The 21,782-nt window shown below is 48.8% G+C and overlaps 1 protein-coding gene across 3 annotated transcripts in view; it reads left to right on the top strand.

The window, feature by feature from the left end:
* Window positions 1-21,782, top strand: part of SLC2A9 (solute carrier family 2 member 9) — a 255,749-nt gene that overhangs the window by 178,929 nt on the left and 55,038 nt on the right. For all 3 annotated transcript variants that reach the window (XM_087434919.1, XM_087434920.1, XM_004432273.3), the window contains 2 exons: window positions 7,350-7,451; window positions 10,122-10,197. In XM_087434919.1, coding sequence (XP_087291045.1) covers window positions 7,350-7,451; window positions 10,122-10,197 — 178 coding nt within the window. The remainder of the gene's footprint in view (window positions 1-7,349; window positions 7,452-10,121; window positions 10,198-21,782) is intronic.

The following is a 21,782-nucleotide window of genomic DNA, read 5'->3' as shown; positions in this document are numbered from 1 at the left end:
AATTGAGGGTTGGAAGGCAGATTCACTCGGGTGGGTGGGTCTGTAGGGTGGGTCTGTAGGTGGGTCGGCCACCCATCAGGAGCGGCGACCTTCAGTAGAGGGACACAGCCGACCACAATGGGCCTGTAGAAAGGGAGCCGGGGGACCAACACCCTGGTCCCATTCTCTTCCTTCTGATTTCTTACTGGTGCCCCGGTTTGCTGACACCACCTGGTGGCAGAGGGGAGGGGGCCTTTTGATCTGGTCCTACGGGTCCTCCTCCAGGACACAGGGCAGGGCGCAGGGCGGATCTGGGGAGGTGAACAGAGGATGTCCGGAGCAGGCCCCACACAAGAGCAGGAGCAAGCCTGCCAGTCTGAGGGATGATGGAGGCTGGCGGGGCTGGAGGGGCTCAGCCCAGGGTGTGGACAGCAGAGTGCCATGTCACGTTTAAAAGGATCCCTCCGCCACTGTGAAGAGCACAGATGTGGCAGGAGGTGGTGAGGGTGGAAGTGAGGAGCTGTTACGAGGCTTGAAAAGAGGCTGATTTTCCCAGGGAATCATCAGACTGCATGTGCTCTGAAGCTGGCATCAAAAGGACTGAGTTCAGTTAATCCTCCTCTACCCTGGAAACCTTTCCAGTGATAAATAATGATTCTGCAGCATTTCTGTGGGCCACAGAGCGGCAGGAAGAAACAACCCCCCACCTGCGCTAAAATATTAGGTTAAGTCCCCAGTTTGTCTAACAAAGGTTACAGGAGCTTAGCAGAAGGAGGGAACCACATCAAGCAAAAGTGGGACCAGATTTCTCCCTTGGGCCCCAAACTCCCTGGGGGGTGGGGCGCGAATGGCTGCCAGGGGCTCCGTCTGGGCCAGCAGCACCCACCAGAGCTGAGGAATTGAAGTTCAGGCTATGCAGCTTTTCATATTGGGTGCTAACATCATCCTTAGAGAAGCACTTACGTAATCAATTGCCTTGGTAGGAAGCATGCATATAGACACGGGGACTCTCCCGGTTCTAAAGTCTCATCCTCATGGGAAGGGGGGTTGGGAGGGGAACGAGAAAGGGGGGACACAGAGTCAGGGCCCGGCACCCCCAGCAGACAGGCAGTTTTGCCCTGGAAGCCCATTTTCCTGCAGGCCCCGCTCCCACCCACCCCTAACTCTGAAAATACTTTTTTATCAAGTGGTTCTATTTCTGAGTTTGGCCAAGGACATACCACAGGTCCATTCCCTACAGCTCACCCTCTGGCTCCCAGGATGCTTTATTTCCCTCCAAATATCTCCTGATTTCCTCCTCATCTCTGGTAGCTTCCTTCAGCTCCCCTGTACCTTGGCTGGCCCCACCAGCTGCCGCCATCAAAGGAAGATGACTTGGCTCACGGGGGCTCAGGTGGAGATGGCACACTGCGTTCCCTGGTGCCAGCTGCTCCCACCACCCTCTCCCTTGTGCCACCAGGCTCTCTCGGCTCTGTGGCCTGATGTCAGAGCACTGAGTCCTATCAGCTGGCCACCCAGGGTCTTTCTCAACTTCTTTTCTTTAAGAGCTGAATTTTTTCCACTTGCCCCAAATTGAGCACGGTTTAAACTTATGATCATAAATCTCTTAAGAACCACTTTTTCCTTTCTCAAGAGGTGCAGGAGGGTAGGGATTGTATTCCCCTCAGAAGCTACCAAAGCTGTTGCCTCAAGCCAATTCTAAAGTAACCCAAGAGGAAAAATTTTCCCAGGACTTGAGAACTTGGGAAAGCCTGGTCTCCTGGCAACATTTCCTTCTGTTCCAGTTGGCCCCAATCCATGTCTGATTTTGCACTTTGATTGAAATGTCTCAAGACCATTTAATTTATTATATGTAGGGATCATGGACCACCCTGGAATGATAATCATTTAAAAAATAACTTTTTTCATTTCTTATACCTTTGGCCCAAACAGATATACAAGTCTCACACACATTCATCTTTTAAACAGAAATTTCTGGATAAAGTTTATGTTTTAATAAACTGTTTTTAATTTCCAGTTTAGAAAGAGCCTATTCCAAGGAGAAAATTATTTCTGAGACCCTGTCTTCTGAACACAGACTGTAAAACTCCATTAACCGGCAGATAACCACAGCTTTCCAAGGTCTCGGCTTCTTTTCAGACAGCGACTTGTGAAAGCAAAGACTCACGCTTGCACATTTAAAACAGAAGCACTAGCAGTTAAAAGTCATACTGAACCGTGACACTCTTCTCACGTAATGTACCTTCGCTTTCTTTTCTCTGCCGAGAGAGCTGAGTCAGCGATAATGAAACCATTCCCCTTTCCTTTCTCTAGCCTTCTATAGCTAAAGCTTTGACAGTAATCCAGTTTCCACCTGGAGAGTCACTACTTGCTGGTGTGGCAAGGGCTCCTCAGGAACCCCACCATCCCCAAAGTGTCAAGATTAAGGGCAGCCATTTGGGATACCCGGGTGCTGGCCCCAATCTGGGCGGCATCTTGCTCCGGTGTTCAGATTGTGTGTGTGCTCCGGTGTTCAGATTGTGTGTGTGTGTGTGTGTGTGTGTGTGTGTGTGTGTGTGTGTGTGTGTGACACAGTAGGTTTAAAGAAATGGTGATGGAAGTTGTCATACTGTATCTCTGCAGTCCCTGGTCTTCATGCATTCCACCCGGCCAGGCACTGGCTCATCTCAAGCACCCAGCACGTAGTTGCTAATTGAGTAAGACTCAGTTAAAGGCATCTGAGGAAAGTGCATCTGCCAGCTACACAGAGCTCTCTGTTGGGATCCACACCCTCTGCCCAGGGGGAGTCAGAGCTGATGTTCCAAGGAGGCTGAGCCCCCACCAGCAGCACTTCCTCCTTCTGGAGCCCTGCACTCAGTCAGTCCGCATGGCCCATGTGCTCACGAGCAGCCAGTCAAGCCAGGCAAGTTCTTGGAAACCAGCAGAATGAGAAAAGGCCCAGGCTGGAGTAGGACAGAAAGAACAGGGTGTCCTCCATGGTCTTGTGGAGGAGTGAACTCTTAGGGGCTCTGGCGTCCCTGAGAGGTCAGGGATTCTGCCAAGCCCTGGGTGCTTCGTGCCCTTTATAATTGGACATAAGCATTGAACACAATGTCAACAGAGACTGGCCCATAAAATTCACATAAAGTAATACATGTAAAATGCTGTAAAGGCACATTAAGTCAAATATGGGAGCTTTGATGGAGTTACATTTGAAATAAATGAAATTTTAGACCATCTTTTCCTTCCCTGCATCCCTTCCTTCTTTCTTCCTATGATTAATCATTTCACAGACTGTGCCAAGCCCTGCTCTCCGTCAGACACGAGCTCTGTGTGTTGGTTTGGGAGGGCTGCCTAAGAAAGTGCCACAAATGGAGGGGCTTAAACCATGGAAGTTTACTGTCTCACCATTCTGGAGGTCAGCAGTCTGGGATCAAGGTGTCTGAGGGTAGAAACCTTCTGAGGCTGTGACAGAGAATCTGTGCCAGGCCTCTTCCTTAGCATATGGAGATTTGTAGGCAATCTTTGGTGGTCCTTGGCTTGTAGAAGCATCCTCCCGATCTCTGCCTCCATCTTCACATGGCTTTCTCCCCGTGGGCATGCCTGTGTCCAAATTTTCCCTTTTTATAAGGACACCAGTCATGTTGGATTAAGGCCTACCCTAATGACCTCATTTGAACTCGATTACCTCTATAAAGACCCTATTGCCAAATAAAGTCACATTCTGAGGTACAGGGGATTAGGACTTCAACATATCTTTTTGGGGAGGACACAGTTCAGCCCATAACACTCCCCAAGGGCAAGGACTCTGTCTCTTTCTTCCCTGTGCCCCAGTGCCAGGGCCTCACACAAAAGAAGGAAGGAAAGCCCTGGGAAAGCATGTATTTTCTTTTGATAAATCTATGTGTACACTTGTCTCGCTGACAGTGAGGAGAGGCAGCAGAGCACAGGGAGTAAGAGCAAGACTCTGGAACCAGACCCTGCCTGGGCTTGAATGCTGGTTCTGCCACTGTGTGACCTTGGGCAGGCTGCTAACCCTCTCTGAGCCTCAATTTCTGGATATAACAAGGGACTATAATAACATTACCCCATGGAAATGTTATGAGGATTAAATTATGACTATAGGTAAAGCATCTAGAACCATGCCTGGTCCATAGTAAGTGCTGTGACAATGTTCACTACACAGTACTCAAGACAGCGTGATTTTGGCATAAGAATAGCCATACAGATTAATGAAACAGAATAGAGTCCAGAAAGACAAAAGCCGCCAAAGTAATTGAATGGAGAAAGGTAGTCTTTACAACAAATAGTGCCATAAAACTAGATATTCACATAGGAAAAATGAAATACAACTCTATCTCGTGCTGTACACAAAAATTAACTCAAAGGGACCACTGATTGAAACACCAAAGCTAAAATTATAAAAACTTCTAGAAGGGAATTTAGGAGGAAGCCTTTGCAACCTTGGGGTAAACAAAGATTTCTTAAATGGGATACAAAATCATGAACCATTTTTTTTAATTGATCAGTTGGATTTCATCAAAATTAAAATCTATGACTATTTAGAAGACATCATTAAGGAAATGGAAAAGCAAGCCACAGACTGGGAAATATTCACATAGTACACATCCCACAGGGGACTTAAATCCAGAATATGCAAAGAACGTTTAGAACTCAATAAGAAGAAGACCAACAACCCACTTGAAAATGAGAAAAAGCCTTGAACAGAACCTTTCCGAAAGAAGATATCAAAAAAGTCAATAAACAAATGGGAAGATGTTCCACACCATTAGTCATCAGGGAAATTAAGACTAAAAGCCACAAAGAGATACTACTATTCACCATAAGAATGACTAACATTAAAATGACTGATAACACCAAGTGTTGATGAAGATATGGAGCAATTGGAACTTTCATGCACTGCTGGTGGGAATTTAACATGGTACAACTCTTTGGAAAACAGTTTGACAGTTTCTTATAAAATCTTTACTTGTATGACCCAGCCATTCTTCTCATAAGTATTTACCCAAGAGAAATCAAAGCACATATCTACACAGAGACATGAACACCGATGTTCATAACAGCTTTATTCATAAAAGCCCAAACTGGAAACAGCCCAAATGTCCATCAGCTGGTGAATGGAGAAACAAATTATGGTATATCCATTCAATGGAATACTACTGAGCACTAAAAAGGCACGAACTATTGATGTCCACAACAGGGATGAATCTCAAAAGCATAGTGATCTCCAATATGGAACTCTAATCTAAACAAATCTAACCTATGGTGATGCAAAGCATGTCAGTGGTTGCTTGGGGCTGGGGAAAGGGGCTCAAGGGAACTTTGGAGTGATAGAAATGTTCTATATGTTGATGGCGTCATGGTTTTATGGGTGTATAAATTTGTCAAAACATATTAAACTGTACAATTAAATGGGTACATTTTGTTGAATATAACTACATCAATAAAGTTGATTTTTAAATCCTAACCAAAAAATATTTTTTACCATTATTATTCCAGCAGAGCTCCTAGCACTGTGTGCTGGGCAGTAGGTGCTGGGTAAATGGCTGCTGAATGGATGGATGACCCTGTGGCTCAGAGTCCCCAGGCGGCTTTCCTGGGAGCATGAGGAGGCTGACAGTTCGTCCCAGCTGATGTCAGTAACCTTCAGAGGCTGCTGTCTCTCTTGAGTTAATGTCCTCACTACTGATTTAATGTTGAGTGGAAATACCGTGTTTATTCTAATCCCTTTCGACAGGCTGCACTTTAATGGGACTTAACGGAGGAAGGAGGAAGAAAGGAGCCCTATAGATTGATGCTGCTTCCCACTAGGATGGAGAGGCTGGCTTTTCTCTCTTCTTTCTCTTTCACAGCTATTTCCTTGGTGTCTTCCAGGTGTTAGACCAGCCTTAGAGACAGTTTCCAAATCAGGGAGAATGTGTTCAGCTTTATGTTGGCTCAGGTTACTGGTTCAATCGGAGACTTTAGGGAAATGAAACAGCCAGACTCCTGAAAGCACTTGAACGTGGGCATCATGGTGTAAGACAGTGGTCCTCCGTTGGTTTGGGTTTGAGGCACACTTTCTGACTCTGACATTGTTGGGGTGCCTTTGAAGAAACTAAAACAAACAAAAAACAAAAAAAACGAAAAAATCTCAAAACACCGAAGTCAGTAACAAGTACATATTAATCTCAGTGTAACAATGCAACAGTCAATCTCAGATATTTTGTTTCCTTGTGCTTTTCTGCATTGCTTGAATTCACAATGAGCATATATTATTTTTACAAAAATAATACCATCTTTCTTTAAGGAAAAAAGTAACCATGAGAGATAGCTTGCAAGTGTCTGCCAGAACAAGTGAGAAAGAAGATTACTGTGGGATTGGTCATTAGGGAAGGCTCCTTGGAGGAGGGGCTTTAAACAGAACATTTACCAATGGGAAGGAGTGGGAAAGACCTGGATTTGCCTAAGGAAAGGAAGAATGTATGAAGCTGTGGAATCGTATAGGAAAGGCTTGGACATAGGTATTTTTTATTCAGGAAATAATACAGGTTTCCTTATATTCATTGCCTGTTATGTGTTAGAATACAAATATCTGGCTGTTACAAAGTAAAAGTTATTATCCCCATGTGTAGTGAAGAGTTAACTCAGCTGACTCAGGGTGTTCAATTCTGCACGTTCCAAAGAAAAGACTTGCCCCTCGACAGGTTCCTGGGAGATAATCTCTGAATCCTTGGAACATCCTGCTTAGGAAGAGTGTTTCGTGTACCTAGGCCTGGGCCCAGACCAGAGAGTCACACTGAGATAGTCAATCTCAGTAAAGGGACACGGCTTCAGGGGCTGCAGTGACCTGGGCTTCCTGGTATCACACCCCAGAATGAAACTGATGCGTCCAGGCCCAGGCAGAGTGGGAAACAACCTAACCTTCTCTGCCCACTCCCACCTCTGTGCCCCCACCTGGGAGTCTGCCCCTATAAAACCTATGACCTGTGAGCACAAAGGAATGGAGAGCGCTTGCCTTCCATGGTAAGCTGGCTCCAAAGCAGGGGTCCGGGGAGGCTGTGACAACCATGTCTATTCGGTTCCTTTTCCAGACTCCCTAGCAGATAAGCCCACCCTCCCCTAACCCCCTAACGAGGAAGGTTAGCAGGAAGGGTGAATGTGTCGACACACAGGAGGTGCTCAAGAATTGTGACTTTCTTCTCCCTCCCTTTCTTCCTTTCTCATAAAGATCACTACCTCTCTGGTTGTGGCCGTGGAGAATGTGGCCAGGTGTCTTCAGGTCAAAGCTAGCCTTTAGCCACGACCCCAGTTCCGGTTCCCAGCACCGAGTTTCCTTTCCTTGCTGCTGGAAGTGGAGTAATAACTGTCTCTCTTTGACCCTGACCTAGGGCTTGGTCATCGAGCGCCTGGGACGGAAACCCCTCCTCATTGGCGGCTTTGGGCTAATGACCCTCTTCTTTGGGATCCTCACCATCACGCTGACGCTGCAGGTGAGAGGATGTGCCTGTCGACCCTGGGGGAGGTTAGCATGGAGCTGGCTTCTGGCTTCAGTGCTCGGGACCTCTGGCTTGGGAGGTTCACACTGTCTACAGACAGCTCTTGCAATGTGGTGCTCCCAAGGGGCATCTCAGTGCTGAAGATGCCGGGCACCCTCGAGGAGGAGGGTTCAGTAACGGGTCCTTGGACTGGGAGACGAGAGACCTGACTTCTGGTCCTGTCGCTGCCACTAAGGAGCTGTGTGATCCTGGGCAAGATTCGTCCCCTCTCTGAGCCTCAGTTTACCCATCTGTGGAATAGAGGAGATGGCACTAGGCAACTCCAAAGATGCCTCTTCCAGCTGTCACATTCCCACATGGAGGGCCTGGCACTCCCATGTGAGGCACTTTCACAATTGTTACATCATTGGCTGGTGGGACCAGTAGGGGCTCTGGAGCCAGACCGCCTGGGTGTGAATCCTCGCTCTCCCACGTACTCACCACAAAACTTTTGGCAAGTCACTTAACCTCTCTGCTCCTCAGGACCCCATCTCTAAAATGGGACAGTCGTCCCTAGGTCCAGGGGTATTGTGAGGACTAAATGAGAAAATGCACTTCAAGTACTTGGAATAGTGCCTGGAACGTAACAAGCGCTTGGTGTGTGTTTGGGGGACAGAGAGTGCTGTACCTAATCCTTATCAAAGTGGTATTTTTCCTTTTATGGAGATGGGGAAACTGAGGCATGAATATAATGAATAAGCTGCCCAAGGCTGCACAGCTGGTAAATGGCAGAGCAGGGATCAGATCCCAGGATCCTGGGGTTCCCTTCTGCCCGCCTGTGCTGTTCAGGGCAACCTGCAGTAATTGAGCACGTACTCAGTGTCTCGATCCCCTCTCAGCACTAAGGGAAGCGTGAGGCAAGGTCGCAGTGGTCAGTAAATCTTTGCATTTTTCAAAAATGAATCCCTATTGGAAAGGGCCCGTGTTCATCATCTGCTAAAGTCTTAATGTGCCAAACATCTCCAGAGAAGGCGATGTTAGCTGGTGGTGGCTGATGGACAGTAGCTTGTCCTTCAGAAAGGAGGTGCTGCGGGCGCGCTGAATGGGCAGGAGGCGGAAACCTCTCCCTCGGGGGCAATGTGCTGGCAGAGACTTTCCTTCCCAGTTGCCAGGCCAGGGTTGTCCTGGGCCGGGTGCCCTTGCAGGCTCCTTGGCCCGACCGAGCTGGGTCCTCAGAGGTTCCGAGGAGGCCAACTGTTCTGGGGCGTCGTCTTTTTGCAACTTGTGTGAGATGTTCAGAGGGGCTGCCTGGAGCATGGGACCCCCTCCAGGGCTCACTGCCCAAGGTTTTAGACTCTTCCCTGCTCTGCTGCCCTCATCTCCCCAAGTCCTCCTCCCTGAGCCCTGCTCCCAAGCCTGGCCCTTTCCTCTTCCTAGGGCCCTCCTTTGCTCAACTGGCTTCTCTTGCTTTCTGGACTCAGCAAGCCCTGGATACCTCTTGGATACCTCTTGGATACCTCTTCCTTCAGGAAGCCTTCCCTTACCTTCACATCTGAGTGAGGCGCCCTCCTCTGTGTTGCCAGGGACCCCGGGGCAACCCTGCAATATCGCTTATCGTTCAGCATTGGCTTTCACTTGACTCAGCTCTCCTGATAGACAGTGAGTTGTGGGGGCAAGGGCCATGCCTGTATCATTTCTGCATTCCCACCTCCCAGCCCAATGCATGGCACCCAGCAGGAACTCAGAACTATCTGCCAAGTGAACGAATGGATGGATGGATGGATGGATGGATGACTTAGTGCAGCAGTGAGCCATGCAGAGTACAAGAGCCTGCGACTCTCCTGTCAGCCCTAGACCCTCCCGCAGCAAGAGCTGAGGGACTTGGACACAGAAGGGCTGCTCTCTCCTGCCCCTCCCGCTCGCCCTCTGCTCTGAGTGTTTGCGGCTCACCCCTGGCCGTGCTCCTGTGCGCCTGCCCATACAGAATGCTCTCCTGGAGCTCCTTTCCTTTCCTTTTTTTCTCCGCTGACTCCAGCTCAGCCTTCAAAGGTGAGCACAGGCTCCTCCCCTCCCTGAATCTCTCTAGACTGGGGCCCTGGAACCTCCACACGTGCTCACCATGTCCCATAGCTAGTGACACCATATTCTAATTATCAACCACCCAGTCTGCTAGAGCGGGAGCGATTCCCTAAACTTCTTTGCATACCCAGCACCAAGCCACCCCAACCACCCCCGCCAGATAAGTGACAGCCCCTCCAAACCTATTTAATGACATGAGTGAACTCATCTCGTACCTTGTCTGGATGGCAGGGGTAGAAGTATGGTGTTTTACATAAAAATAGCAATAACTAAGAGAAAGTTTTTTAAATGCGATAATGCCTATAAAAACTTCTCGTATTGCCTGCTTCAGACTAAGCACTCAATCAGTGTTAGTTATTCATTCACTTACCACTTACTGTATGCCAGGGACCATCATCTCATTTCACCTTCACATCTGTGAAACAGCCGATTGGAATGGCTTAGGGGTTATCATTATCCCCATTTGATGGACACTGAAACTGCTGCTCAGACATGTAAAGTGGCCTGTGCAAGGTCACACAGGCGGAAGGAGGAGGAGCTGGGGTGGGGAGGCAGGTCCTCGACACCGCCGCCTCCTCACCTGCCCATGCCGCTGCCCTTTCACAGGACCACGCCCGCTGGATCCCTTACCTGAGTATCGTGTGCATTCTGGCCATCATCGCCTCCTTCTGCAGTGGTCCCGGTAAGGTGCCCCTCCTTCCACACTGGCTGGCCCCTGGGCTCACGGCACCACCAAGGGGAGGGGTTCTCGTTGTACAGATGGGGAGCTCGGGGCCCAGGGAGGGACAAGGCCCGACTGGGAATGGAGGGGAAGAGAGAGTTCCACACTCATTTAAATGCACTGGCTGCCTTCATGTCCATCCTACAGATGGTGGGCAACGTGCACACACAAAGATGCATTAATAATAACAACAACACAGCAACAATTAACTGTTGCGAAAGCTATGGGCCAGCTACAGTAGTTTGGGATGAATCGAAGATAATCATGCTACAGTCTGTGCCCATAGAGAAGTCACCGTGTAGTGTGGAGGATACAACACTAATGATAATTTAGTGTCTGAGACTTAGTGATCACTGCCTATGCACTATGCTCAGCTGAGCACTTGATGTGCACTAGCTCGTTCAGGGCTCGGGACAGCTCTAGAGAAGGTGGAGATGGGAAGTGACTTGCCTAGAGCAAGCAGTGATGGAGCCACCTGACTCCCAGGCCTAAACACCACCTTACAGCCTAGCTGCACGAGTGTGGAGTCTGGAGTGTTCTGAGCCTCAGTTTACCCAGGACTAGCAGCCCCAGCTCTGCCATTTCCTGGCCATGGTCGGTGGGAAAGTCCTCTCCTCTCCTTGGGCCTCAGTTTCTCCATCTGTAAAATGGCAGGGTGGATGAGACTGAGGGCCCTGCCATCCCCTGGCTCTGTGTCTGTGCCCTCAGTGGCGCTCATCAGAGGCCACGGTGGACGGAGAATGTGGTCCAGGGCAGGCCCCACAGTTCTACAGTCTCTCCGGGAGGTGTTCCTGTGCTTCCTCTTTGATTTGGTTTCTGTGTTGATGGAAACAACACTAAGTTTCCATCAGAAAAAATAGACCCGAACTTCTGTTTCTCCCTTTGCGTTGCTGATTTTCATAGGGTCATCATGTTCCATGGCCTATTACGTTTGTGAAAAATGAAGAGCATTTTGTCCCCATCTGGGAGATCAGGATGTTAATGAGATGATGGAGGGGGCCTTGGAATAATCAGTGGAGGGTGTCAGGCACACACACGTGTGCACGCACACCCACACGGTGCTTGATGATGGTCAGATGGCTGGAGGAAGAAGAAGGCTTCTTCCGGGGGGGGTGGCAAAGTGACAGGAGAACATATACAGTGTAAGTAGATTCAAGGAGTAAATGTGTTTAGTCCTACAGGGGCCCCGGATCAGCCACTCCACAGGCACCATTCACATCAGTGCCCCTGGAGGTGTGAGGCCAGTGGCCCTGTGCTAGGCCTGGGAACACTGGGGAGCAAACCCAGAGACAAGCAGTCTCTGCCCTTGTGGGGCTTCTAGGCTGCTGTGGAAATCTCACCTGAGATATCTCACAGGCCCAATGTGGCCTCCCCTGACCACTTAATCTAAAATCAGCACACACACATGCACACATGCACACACACACACCAGTCACACACACATACTCTCTCTCACATCATCCTGGTTTACTTCCTTCATAGCACCTCTCACTGGCTCATCGGTTTCCTACATACTCATTTCTTTAATGCAGGGATCAGCAAACTTTTTCTATAAAGGGCCAGACAGTAAATATTTTTGTGGGTCAGACAGCTTCTGTCATAACTGTGCAGCTCTGCAATGTTAGTGCAAACGCAGCCAGATACAATGTGTAAATGAACGGACGATATGGCTGTGTTCCAGTAAAACTTTATTCACAAAAGTAAGTGGAGGGCCGGATATGTATGATGGACCTTGTTTGTGGTTCGTTGAGAACCTAGAACTATGCAGAGGACATGAAGTGCTCCCGAAAAGTTTGTTAAAGAAGGAATGAAATAACTGAGGAAAGAGCTGAGCGGGGAAGATGTGTGCTTTTGTGAGTGGGTATAAGAGTGGAGCCGGAGCTGGCAGCAGGGGTTCTCAAAATGAAGCCTTAGGGGAGAGAGAAAGTGGAGACAAAAGGCCCCTGGTTCTGCGTATTCCTGAAGCTCCCAGGGAAGAAGCAGCTGGGTTTCAGGGTGTCAGCAAAAATGTGGAGGTGGCCTTAGCCAATGGCACGCAATAAAGGGATTAGTTAAGCTAATACCAAATTCTTTATTAGAGAAAGAACAAGAGTAAGGTTTGATTCTATGCAAATCAATTTCTCAAGCAATTATTGAGCACCTGCTCTGTGCTGAGCTGGGGGTGGGGGAAAGATAAAATAGAACCAGATTTTTACAACCTCAAAGTCAAAGTTGAAGAGTGTGTATTTGTCATCATACATATTCAGCCACTCGTTCATCCATTCAACAGCTATACTGAGCACTTACTATAGGGCCTAATGGTTCCTTAATTGCTCACCAAAACAAAGTGGTCTCAGAGCTTCTAACCCAACCTTACTAACTTAAAAAACAGTCCCAAGGCCACTGACCAAGACAGATGATCCTTCATAACACAGTCCTGAGCAATGTGCTTTGAATGTCTCATGTATGCAGTTGGAATTCTGAGTCATGTTAACAGCAGTGTATTAGTCAGTGCAATGCTAGCTGCCTAGCAAATACATCGCCAATGACAGTGGCTTACCACAGTAGAAACTACCTGCTCACTCGTGTACCCATCTGTGGCTGGTGTCCCTGGTAGGTGGCGGCTTAGACCCAGGCTCCGTCTGTGTTGTGGCTCCACCAGCCCCTGGGGCCTCAGTGTCCACTGCAATAGGCAGGAGGAGACAACGAGCATGGAGGACGCTTCTTAAGAGCCTTGACCCAGAGTAACAACACCCTCCCTTCCACTCATGTTCCAATGGCGAGAACAAGTCACACGGGCAGACCTCGATGCAAGGAGGGCTGGGGAACAAGAGGTCCTGGGGAGCAGCCACTGACCAGCACCAGCTCTATACTGTGGAAGGTAGAGCATAACTAGCCATCTCTGCTGTGAGTAGAGTCTGTGCTTGAAACACCAGCTTCCCCCAAAGTGCCCAGCACTGGCCTGAGACCTACAAGGTTCTCGGCAAGAACTTGTGGATGAGTTAATTATGACCAGAGAACTCAGATAGAAGGGGCTAGGACAGGCACTGTCACGGCTAGAGCTCTTCTAAGAGGGAGACAAGGGATGGCACCACAAAAGTGATTTGGTTAATGCCAGAGGCTGTGGCTTTGGTCTTCCCTGGCATCATCCTGCTCTTTGCCTTGTCCTTGCCACATTCATAATGGCCTCGGGCATTAACCTTCCTGATCATCTACTTTAATGTAAACGCTGTGCTGGGTGCCTTACACATCACCCCTACTCTGCACGATAGTTTTGAAGTTAGGAGTAACTGCTGCCATTGACAAGTGAGGGAACTGAAGCCCAGAGACATTCTGAGGTCCCCTATCATGACACAGCTAGTAAGTGTTGGAGTCAAGATTTGAACCCAGATCTTTAAAAACCTGTGCTCTTTTCCCCCTATTGCAAAGGATGAGAGTTCACATCCATGCCCTGCACTGAGCTTTTCACAGCATGTTCCCTCTGCCCCTAATCTGGTCCTCACACCAGTCCTCTGATAATACTAGCATTTACTGAGCACCTGCTGTGTGTCAGGTTCTGTTCCAAGTGCTTTAATTCTCGTAAAAATACTGTGTGAATATAAGATAACACAGAGTCAGATTGGCAAAATGAAATCACAATAATCAGAGGTTTTACTCAATCAAAGTTTACTAGTAATTTACAGGATACCAGTCATCTCAAGATGCAGGTAAAGTCTGAAGCCATCAACACAGCTCCCCAGAGTCTCCCTTACCATGTTAGGGGTGCAGTCTGGGGTAGATGGAACTTAGGAGGTCTCTAAAAAAAACCACTTATATACAGGAACTATTTTATTCATGAAATGTCTCCATTTTATACTTTGATAACTACAAAGCTGACACGGATATTTTCCAACAGGCTATCCCCAGAGCTATACCTTCCAATCTAAATAGACCAGGGATAGCCCACTAAAAACGTTTTATACATAAGGACTCTCTCTTATCTATCTGCTAATAAATACCAGTATGAGGTTGGATTAGCTAGTTTACAAGCAGGATGAACCAGGTCATTTTTTTCCCTCTCTCCCTGTCCCAGATGATATAAGATGAGTTACAGAACAGCTGAGAAAACTTTCCATCCCAAACTAATTTTATTCCCATTTTTATAGATGAAAAATCCAAAGTACAGACTGATCAAGCAGTTTCCCCAGATCACACAGATAAGAGGCAAGTGCTGGCTTCGAATCTACACCATGTTGTTCTAGGACCCGCAGTGTTAACTCTTATCTATGCACGTGGTCAGTGCTCATCGGCTGTTTGCTAACAATTGAGTAGAATTAGGCCCATTTTGAAATTGCCCTGCAAGGCTGATATAGAGAATTTGGGATAAGAGGGAAAGCTTCCATTTTTATCTTCCCAGGATGGGCCTACTCTGCATCATCATAAATCAGTCCTGTTTGTGTCTACATGGAAAGATGTAATTTTGCCATTCGTATCTAGCTGTCAGATCTCCTTGGCCAAAGGGGAATTCAGAGCATTTTGATTTTCACGGTTTCCAGCTGTTCCTGCTTCAGAAATTATCTCCATACAGAATTCAGGAGCCGTCTTTGGTCTTTGTCTGTTAAACTCACAGACACCTAAATCATAGCACTTAGCGTTGAAATGAAGGCTGTGCTGACACACGCAGAGCTTCACAATGAACTAAAGCAGAACAGAACACAGGAATAATTTCAGAGCTATGGGGACCTCAGAGATCATTTGACAGATGACGAAATGTGCCCAGGAGCTGGAATGAATAAGAACTAAGGCGTGCCGAGTTTGTGGAAGGACATAGAGGCTTTCTAGTCCAGTTACTCATTGGAAGCTTAAGTCCCATCTATGGTTTCCCTGCCAGGAATTCCTCCAACCATGACTTGATTGCTTCCATTGAATAGGAACTCACTACCTCACAGAACAGACAATTCTATAGTCCAGGGGTCAGCAAACTATGGCCTATGGCCAAATCTGGCCCATGGCCTATTTTGTGTGACCCACAAGCAAAGAATGGGTTTTATATTTTAAAGAGGAAAAAAAAAGAAAAATGTGCGACAGAGACCACAAGTGGTCTGAAAAGCCTAATGTAATTTCTATCTGACCTTTTACAGAAAAAGTTTGCTGACCCCTGCTAGTCTGTCAGTTCTGACATTTGGAAGAAAAGAGAGTGAGCTAGCTTATGAGGTAGGGAAGGAGGGATTTCCACGCAGCAGGAGCAGCCAGCAAAAATGTCAGAATATAAAAAGAAATTAGTGTCAAAGGGACCAAAAATAAACCGCCAGGGCCAGAGCAGCGGTCCTCAAACACTGCCAATCACCTGGGAAGCTTCTAGAAGTGTTGATGCCCAGGCTGCATCCGAGGCCAACCGAGTCCCAATCTGGGGGTGGGACCCGGTTCCCTATTTTCTATCACTCCCGTGTGATTCTAGCATGCAGGCAGATTTGAGCACCCTGGGCTGGAGCAAGGTTTCCAACCCTGGCTGGGTGTGTTACAGTCCCCTGCTGGCGTTAAGAACTACTGTGAACGCTGATCTTGAGGCCTCACCGCGCCAGCTCAGTGGGAATCTCTGGGGTGCGGCCCAGCGAGAAGCACCGCCCAGAGCGCGGGTGGGACACGGAGTGCAGAGAACAAGTCGGAGACGCCCTGGCAGCAGATCCAGAGAGCCTGGGGCATTGTGACCAGGATTCGCGATTTTATCCTGAGCTCCGGAGGGCTCTGTTGGGGAATTTTTAAGCGTGAACTTCACAGGGCAGATCTGCAGTGAGAAGAATGGGTCTGGGAGGGAACAAACCAGAGGCAGAGACATGAGCCGGGAGCCTGGTGGGGAATGCAGGCTGCAGGAAATGAGCACCCTGACAAGGGCCAGTAGCCTGGGCGGGCCACCCTGCAAGGAGACCCCCGGACGTGGCCCCTGTGATGAGTGCAGGCCCCTGAGGGGAAGCTCTGCATTTCACAGTGTGATTTTAGTGCTTTTCGGGTTCTCTTTTCCCGTAACACGGAGAACAATGATGTTGCCGTCCTATCTCAATGGAAATCTTCCACCCTGTCTGCTTACACAAATAAGCTAAATTGGACTCACGCACACGCAGCCGGAAGTGCTTTCCTGACCAAAACCACAATTCTTTGCCTGCTCTGTTTTTTCCCAAGTTCTCACCCTTCTTGTGATGATGTGGATTCCACTCTCAGAGTTTGCAGACGCGGGCTTTCTCCCATCACAGAGCCTGCTGAGTTTCCAGCAGGTTAGATTCCGAGCTCTCCGTCAGTGTGTGGAGACTCCCTGAAGGGAGGTCAGCTGCCGGCCCCTCCTCTCTGCTACCCAAACCCCCGTGTTCACCCAGAAGCTGGGCCTCACCCTCTTACACCTACTGTAACCACGAGATTGACCGGGTTAGAAGCTGCACTTGAACTCACATTGACAGTGCACAGCTTAAGCCCCCAGGGGCATTACCCCTTTCAGGAAGGGTGCCGTTCAGGTTGTGAGATCATCTCATATGCCCTTAAGTGGACAGGAAGGAGCGGAACCCAAGAGGAACCGCCCTGGGAAAGCATGGCTCAGAGATGCTGGAAGATAAATGGGTGAGAGGCTGCCCCTCCGTGACTAAATGAAAAAGCTGTCCTCCCAGGAGAGAAACCACGAGTCTGCCCGAGGCAGCTTCTATGATGAGCAAATCAGTGCAAGGAGACTTGGCAGGGAGTTGAAATTAGGTGAAGGAAAAGAGAGAAAACAAGGCAGTTTCCTGCTACGTATTTTATTTGTGTGCATAACCCCAAGGCAGTGGCAGAGATGTCTAATAAAAGATAAAAGAGCTTTGTCTTTGAGGAAAAGGAAATGATCGCCAAAGCGTGTCAATTACAGTTTGAAAACTCTTACTACACAAGACTGTGTGCCTGGTACTGAGTTAAGCCATCTAAAGGCAGTTTACGTGCCAGTGGGGAGGGAGGAAGCACCATGGTCTACCCAATAAGATGGAGTATGGGCACTGCTCTTATAAAGGTGCAGATTCGGATCTGAGTGCTCCAGAAGATGAAAGCAAACCTGATGGGGGATATAGGGAGGGCCCTGTTAGCACATGCCTAAAAGGGACTCCTCTATCACATTGATTTAATCTGGAAAGACTGCCCGAGGGAACTAACATTTGAGGGGACCTTTGAGATCTCTGCCGGCCCTGCCTGCTCCTTCTCCCCTCAGCCCCCACACCACACGTTCCCCCTGCTTTCCAGCCACACGGAGCTGCGTGCAGCTGCCCCATTGCCACTCATGCTCACATGATCCCAGCCTTTGCACATCTGTTCCCCCACCTAGAACACTACCCTTACCCCTCCACTTGAGGAATGGCTTCTCATCATTAAAAAGTCAGCTCACACTGAATCTAGAATCTTTCTTAGAACTAGACAGCCCCTCCTCTGTGCTCCCACAGCCCCTAGATTTGCTGCCAGGGTCACCCTCTCCACCCATATTATAATGGCTGTGGTTGCTCAGTTTCTCTTAATATCTGAGAATGTTTCAAGAGCAGGGGCCTTGTTTCCATCACTTCTGTATTCCAGGCACCAAACACAGAGCCTGACAGCTAGGTGGCACTCAGTAAATGATTGTATTTCTCATGCATTCATTCGACACTCACTCACTGAGTCCCCCGCTGTGTGACGTGTGGGGTTTTCTGACACCACCTCTGACACCAAATGCATGGCTTTTGCTGACACCAAGTGTGTCACTTTTCCACACCAGTTCTCCGGTTCTCTATCACCAGCTGGGTGTCCAACAATTCAATAAAATTCTGACGCCATCTACCCAGAGTGAGCACAGATCCCACAAGTTAAGGGTTCAGTCCCACAATACCTCCCCCACATCAGACACCAGCCACAAGTGGGGTCCCCAGGTGACTGCATTTCTGCCCTACCAACTACAAATTCAGGGGTTACCAAGACTCACCCCACCTCAGGTTTAATAATTGGCTAGAATGACTCACAGGACTTAGGAACATGCTTTAGTTATGATTATAGCTTGTTGTAAAGGATACAACTCAGGAACAGCCAAATGGGTGAGATGCATAGGGCAAGGCATGGGGTGCGGAGCTTCTGTGTCCTCTCCAGGCATACCACCTTCCCAGCACCTCAATGTGTCCACCACCCTACAAGCTCCCCACCCTATCATTTAGGGGTTTTTATAGAGGGTCATTACATATGCGTGATTGAGTCCACCATTGGCCATGGTTGACGGAACTCAACATTCAGCCCCTCGCCCCTCCCCCGAGGTTGGGAGGTTAAGCTGGAAGTTCCAGCCCTCTAAACAAGGCCAGCCCTCCCTTGGAACTATGGAAGGGTCCCCCCAGGAGTCACCCTGTTAGCATAAACTCAGGGGTGGTGGAAAGGGACTCATTGTGAACAACAAAAGACACACCTATCACTCAGGAAACTCTATGGGTTTTAGGAACTCCATGTTCTGTGCCAGGAACGGGGACAAAGACCAAATTTATTTATTTTTTATTATACCGCAGGGCCAGACTCTGAGTCAGGACTGGAGATAAAGGGTGAACGAGGCAGTCTCACTGCCCCACAGAGGAGCAGATGTCCTGCTCCTGTCCAGTAACGCTCTCAGAACACACATGCGGGGTTAGATGTCTAGTACAGACATTTTGTCCTCAGATGGCCTGGACTGTGGAGCCCTTGATGCACTGGCCACAGAGGTCAACTGAGGGGTAGAGGAAGGGACTAGAGCTCTCCAACTCTCTGGCCACTGGCCAAGGTTGACCTGAGGGAGAACTCCTCCCACAGACAATGTTGGGAATGCCAGCCAGGGTCTCAGAATGCACATGGCGGGCCTGCCCTGATAGGAGCCCAGTGAGACCCAGAGGAGTGGAGGCCGTGCCCAGCAGACCCAGGAGGAGAGCCTGGGACAGCGAGATGGAGAAGAGTCAAGTGAAATAAAGAGTCCAAACCACACACTTGCTCCATGTTAATTGAATGCTGCCCTGCACCCATCATGTCTGGGGAAAAGGAAATGGAAAATATCTGCTCCTGCCCAGGAGACAGACCTGAAAATGAATGATTATTGTTCAGTGGATTTACAGGAGAGCAGGAGACAGAAAGACAAGGGAACCAGTGTATGTCGAACGCCTGATATTTGTCCAGCGTTGTTCAATGTTATCCCTTTTAATGCTCTCGAAGGTTGGATCTGTGGTCTTTCAGCGGGTAAGGGTGAGTGAAGTCCAGACTCAACCCTAGCTGTGTCTGCCTCCAATCCCTATGCCATGAGGTAGGCAGTATGCCAGGCGCAGTGGGAGAGTTCTGTTCACCAGCCCGTACTGCCCTGGGAGGGAGCTTGGTCAGCAGACAGCAAGGCCTCAGCTGCCTGGCCAGGAGTCGGGGCAGGAGGTCAGGCCCTGCCAGGAATAGACTGGTCTCCAAGTCACGAGCCCAGCACAGTGCCTGGCAGGTATAAGTGCCCAGGACATTTCTGCTTGTTGAATGAATGAATGAATGAATGAACGAGAGAGAACCCTATCCGTGGCCTTGGCCTCCACCCAATTGTGTTAAGTAGCCCAGAGCTTAGATGGGGGTCCAATCAGATGACTCATTTCAACTCAGAACTTAGGAAACTATGTGCAAAGCAGAATAACAAGCAAATTAATTTCTAACTTTCTTGACCGAGCAGAAATTATTGGGGGGAATAAATGAGTATATTCATTAGAATAACTAGAGCTATAAACCAAGAGCTGTATCCTGACACCAAATCAGTATATACTTCTAATTCTTGAAATTGTTTAATGACAAACGGGAATGTCTCACAAACCCAGGTTTAAAAAATAGCCGTCACTGCTCAGGACACATCCCTCTGTCTAACATGAATGTATACAGAAAGTGAGATCTAATCCAGTGTTGCCAGCGTGAGTTCTTAGCAGTCCCCGTCTAAAGCAGGAGACCCCACCCCCACGTCCATTACCACGTGGGATCTGGGGAGAGAACTTATGAGGTGGCCTTTCTAAAGCTACCCTGTGAACTCTATTGTATAAATTTGAAATTAGGTCAAGGTCCAGCAGGAGGGTACTATCAGCTGGGATTTTAAAGGGAATTGCACAAATGGCCTATTTACAGAGATGTGGGCAGGGTGGGGGGAATCGAGAGAAAAGATGGAGCTGCCTGCGGAACAGGGACAGCGGGAGGCCGCCGCCACCCCCTCAGGCCTGAACAAGCACAGGCTGAGCTCATTTTAATTAAAATTAATTCCTCCCCAACAAGAGAAAGCAAATACTAAGAAACGAGATTGTGTCAGATAAGACTGAGCTTTGACACTCCACAAACCATTGTATATTTCATATTTTTTCACCACTTCCACCCCCAGAAACAATTTTCATCCCCATTGAGAATGCACGATGTAGATAAAGATATAGATTCATTAAGTCAATACGAGTAGTGCCTGGGTCCCTAGTAGCACGAAGAGGAATAAGAAATATTCCAACCAGGAGCTTGGAGCCCGGGATTAGAGGCAGTTTCCAAGAAAAAGAAGAGGAAGTAATTAACTCTCATTGGAGGAGGGGGGCAGATAGAAAGTTGAAGCACAGAGAGGTTAAGTGCTTTACCAAAAGTCACACAGCTAGTGAGCAGTGGAGTCAGGATTCCAGTTCAGGTTAGCGTGACCCCAGAGCCTGAGTTCGTAAGATCTACAATTGGCTACCGAGATAAGGCAAGTCCTAGGCACCGTGGAAGAACAGAGGAGACGTTTATTTGGGCGAGTAGGGGGTCAGGTTACCTGGAGGAGGTAAAAGTTAAACTATTTCTGAATGTTGAGCTGGAGCAAGCAGAGCTACCAAGTTATGGGTTCTCGGGGGTGCCATGTCTTAAGATGCATCATCACCGTGTGAGACAGACACTAACATGTGAGAACACAGGCACCAGTGGAGATTTGAGGCCTCCAGCCAGGTTCTAATACAACAGGGATGTGCTACCTTGACATCGACCCACAGGCAAACACAGCCATGACACACACTGGTTCGCATGCATACACATACACACATGGGTGCGCCCACTCTCGGAGGCCTGGTTCCTATCCCTGGCCTGACTCCAAATGTGACCTGGTTGCCCACTTTAGGGGGAAGGGCTGGAGCCTGGGTGTGCCCTGGCCTGCTGGCTGGGATGAGCAACAACAGAGTGGGCGTGCCTGGGCACCAGCCGGGGCTGCTGCCTGCCGGCCATCTGGAGGACTTCCCTGGCTAAGCCGGACTGGGGACAGAGAGAGTGATTGTTCAGGTTATACAGGAACGTACTAATTTATGACGTGTTTTTATCTGAGGAAGGGGCACATTTTCTAATTCCCAAAAGTGCCATTTGGGCTAGCAGTGGTCCTGGAGGTGGCCAGCTGGTAGGGAAAGGAAGAACATGTGGATAGAGGACAGAAGCCAGAGAGTGGGAGTGCTGATGGATCCAAGGACACACAGTACAACAGGAGGAGGGAACATGGGAGTGAGAGGGCTGCCAGAAGGTCACGATGCCGGGAAAGCAGTGCCAGGTCGTCATGGCCCTTGCAGGCTGAAATCATTAGACTCTGTCCTCATGGAAGTAGG

Source organism: Ceratotherium simum, chromosome 8 (genome assembly GCF_057802395.1).
Source record: "Ceratotherium simum simum isolate JZ-2026a chromosome 8, ASM5780239v1, whole genome shotgun sequence".
NCBI classification, from domain to species: Eukaryota; Metazoa; Chordata; class Mammalia; order Perissodactyla; family Rhinocerotidae; genus Ceratotherium; species Ceratotherium simum.
This window is presented reverse-complemented; position numbering and strand designations above follow the sequence as displayed.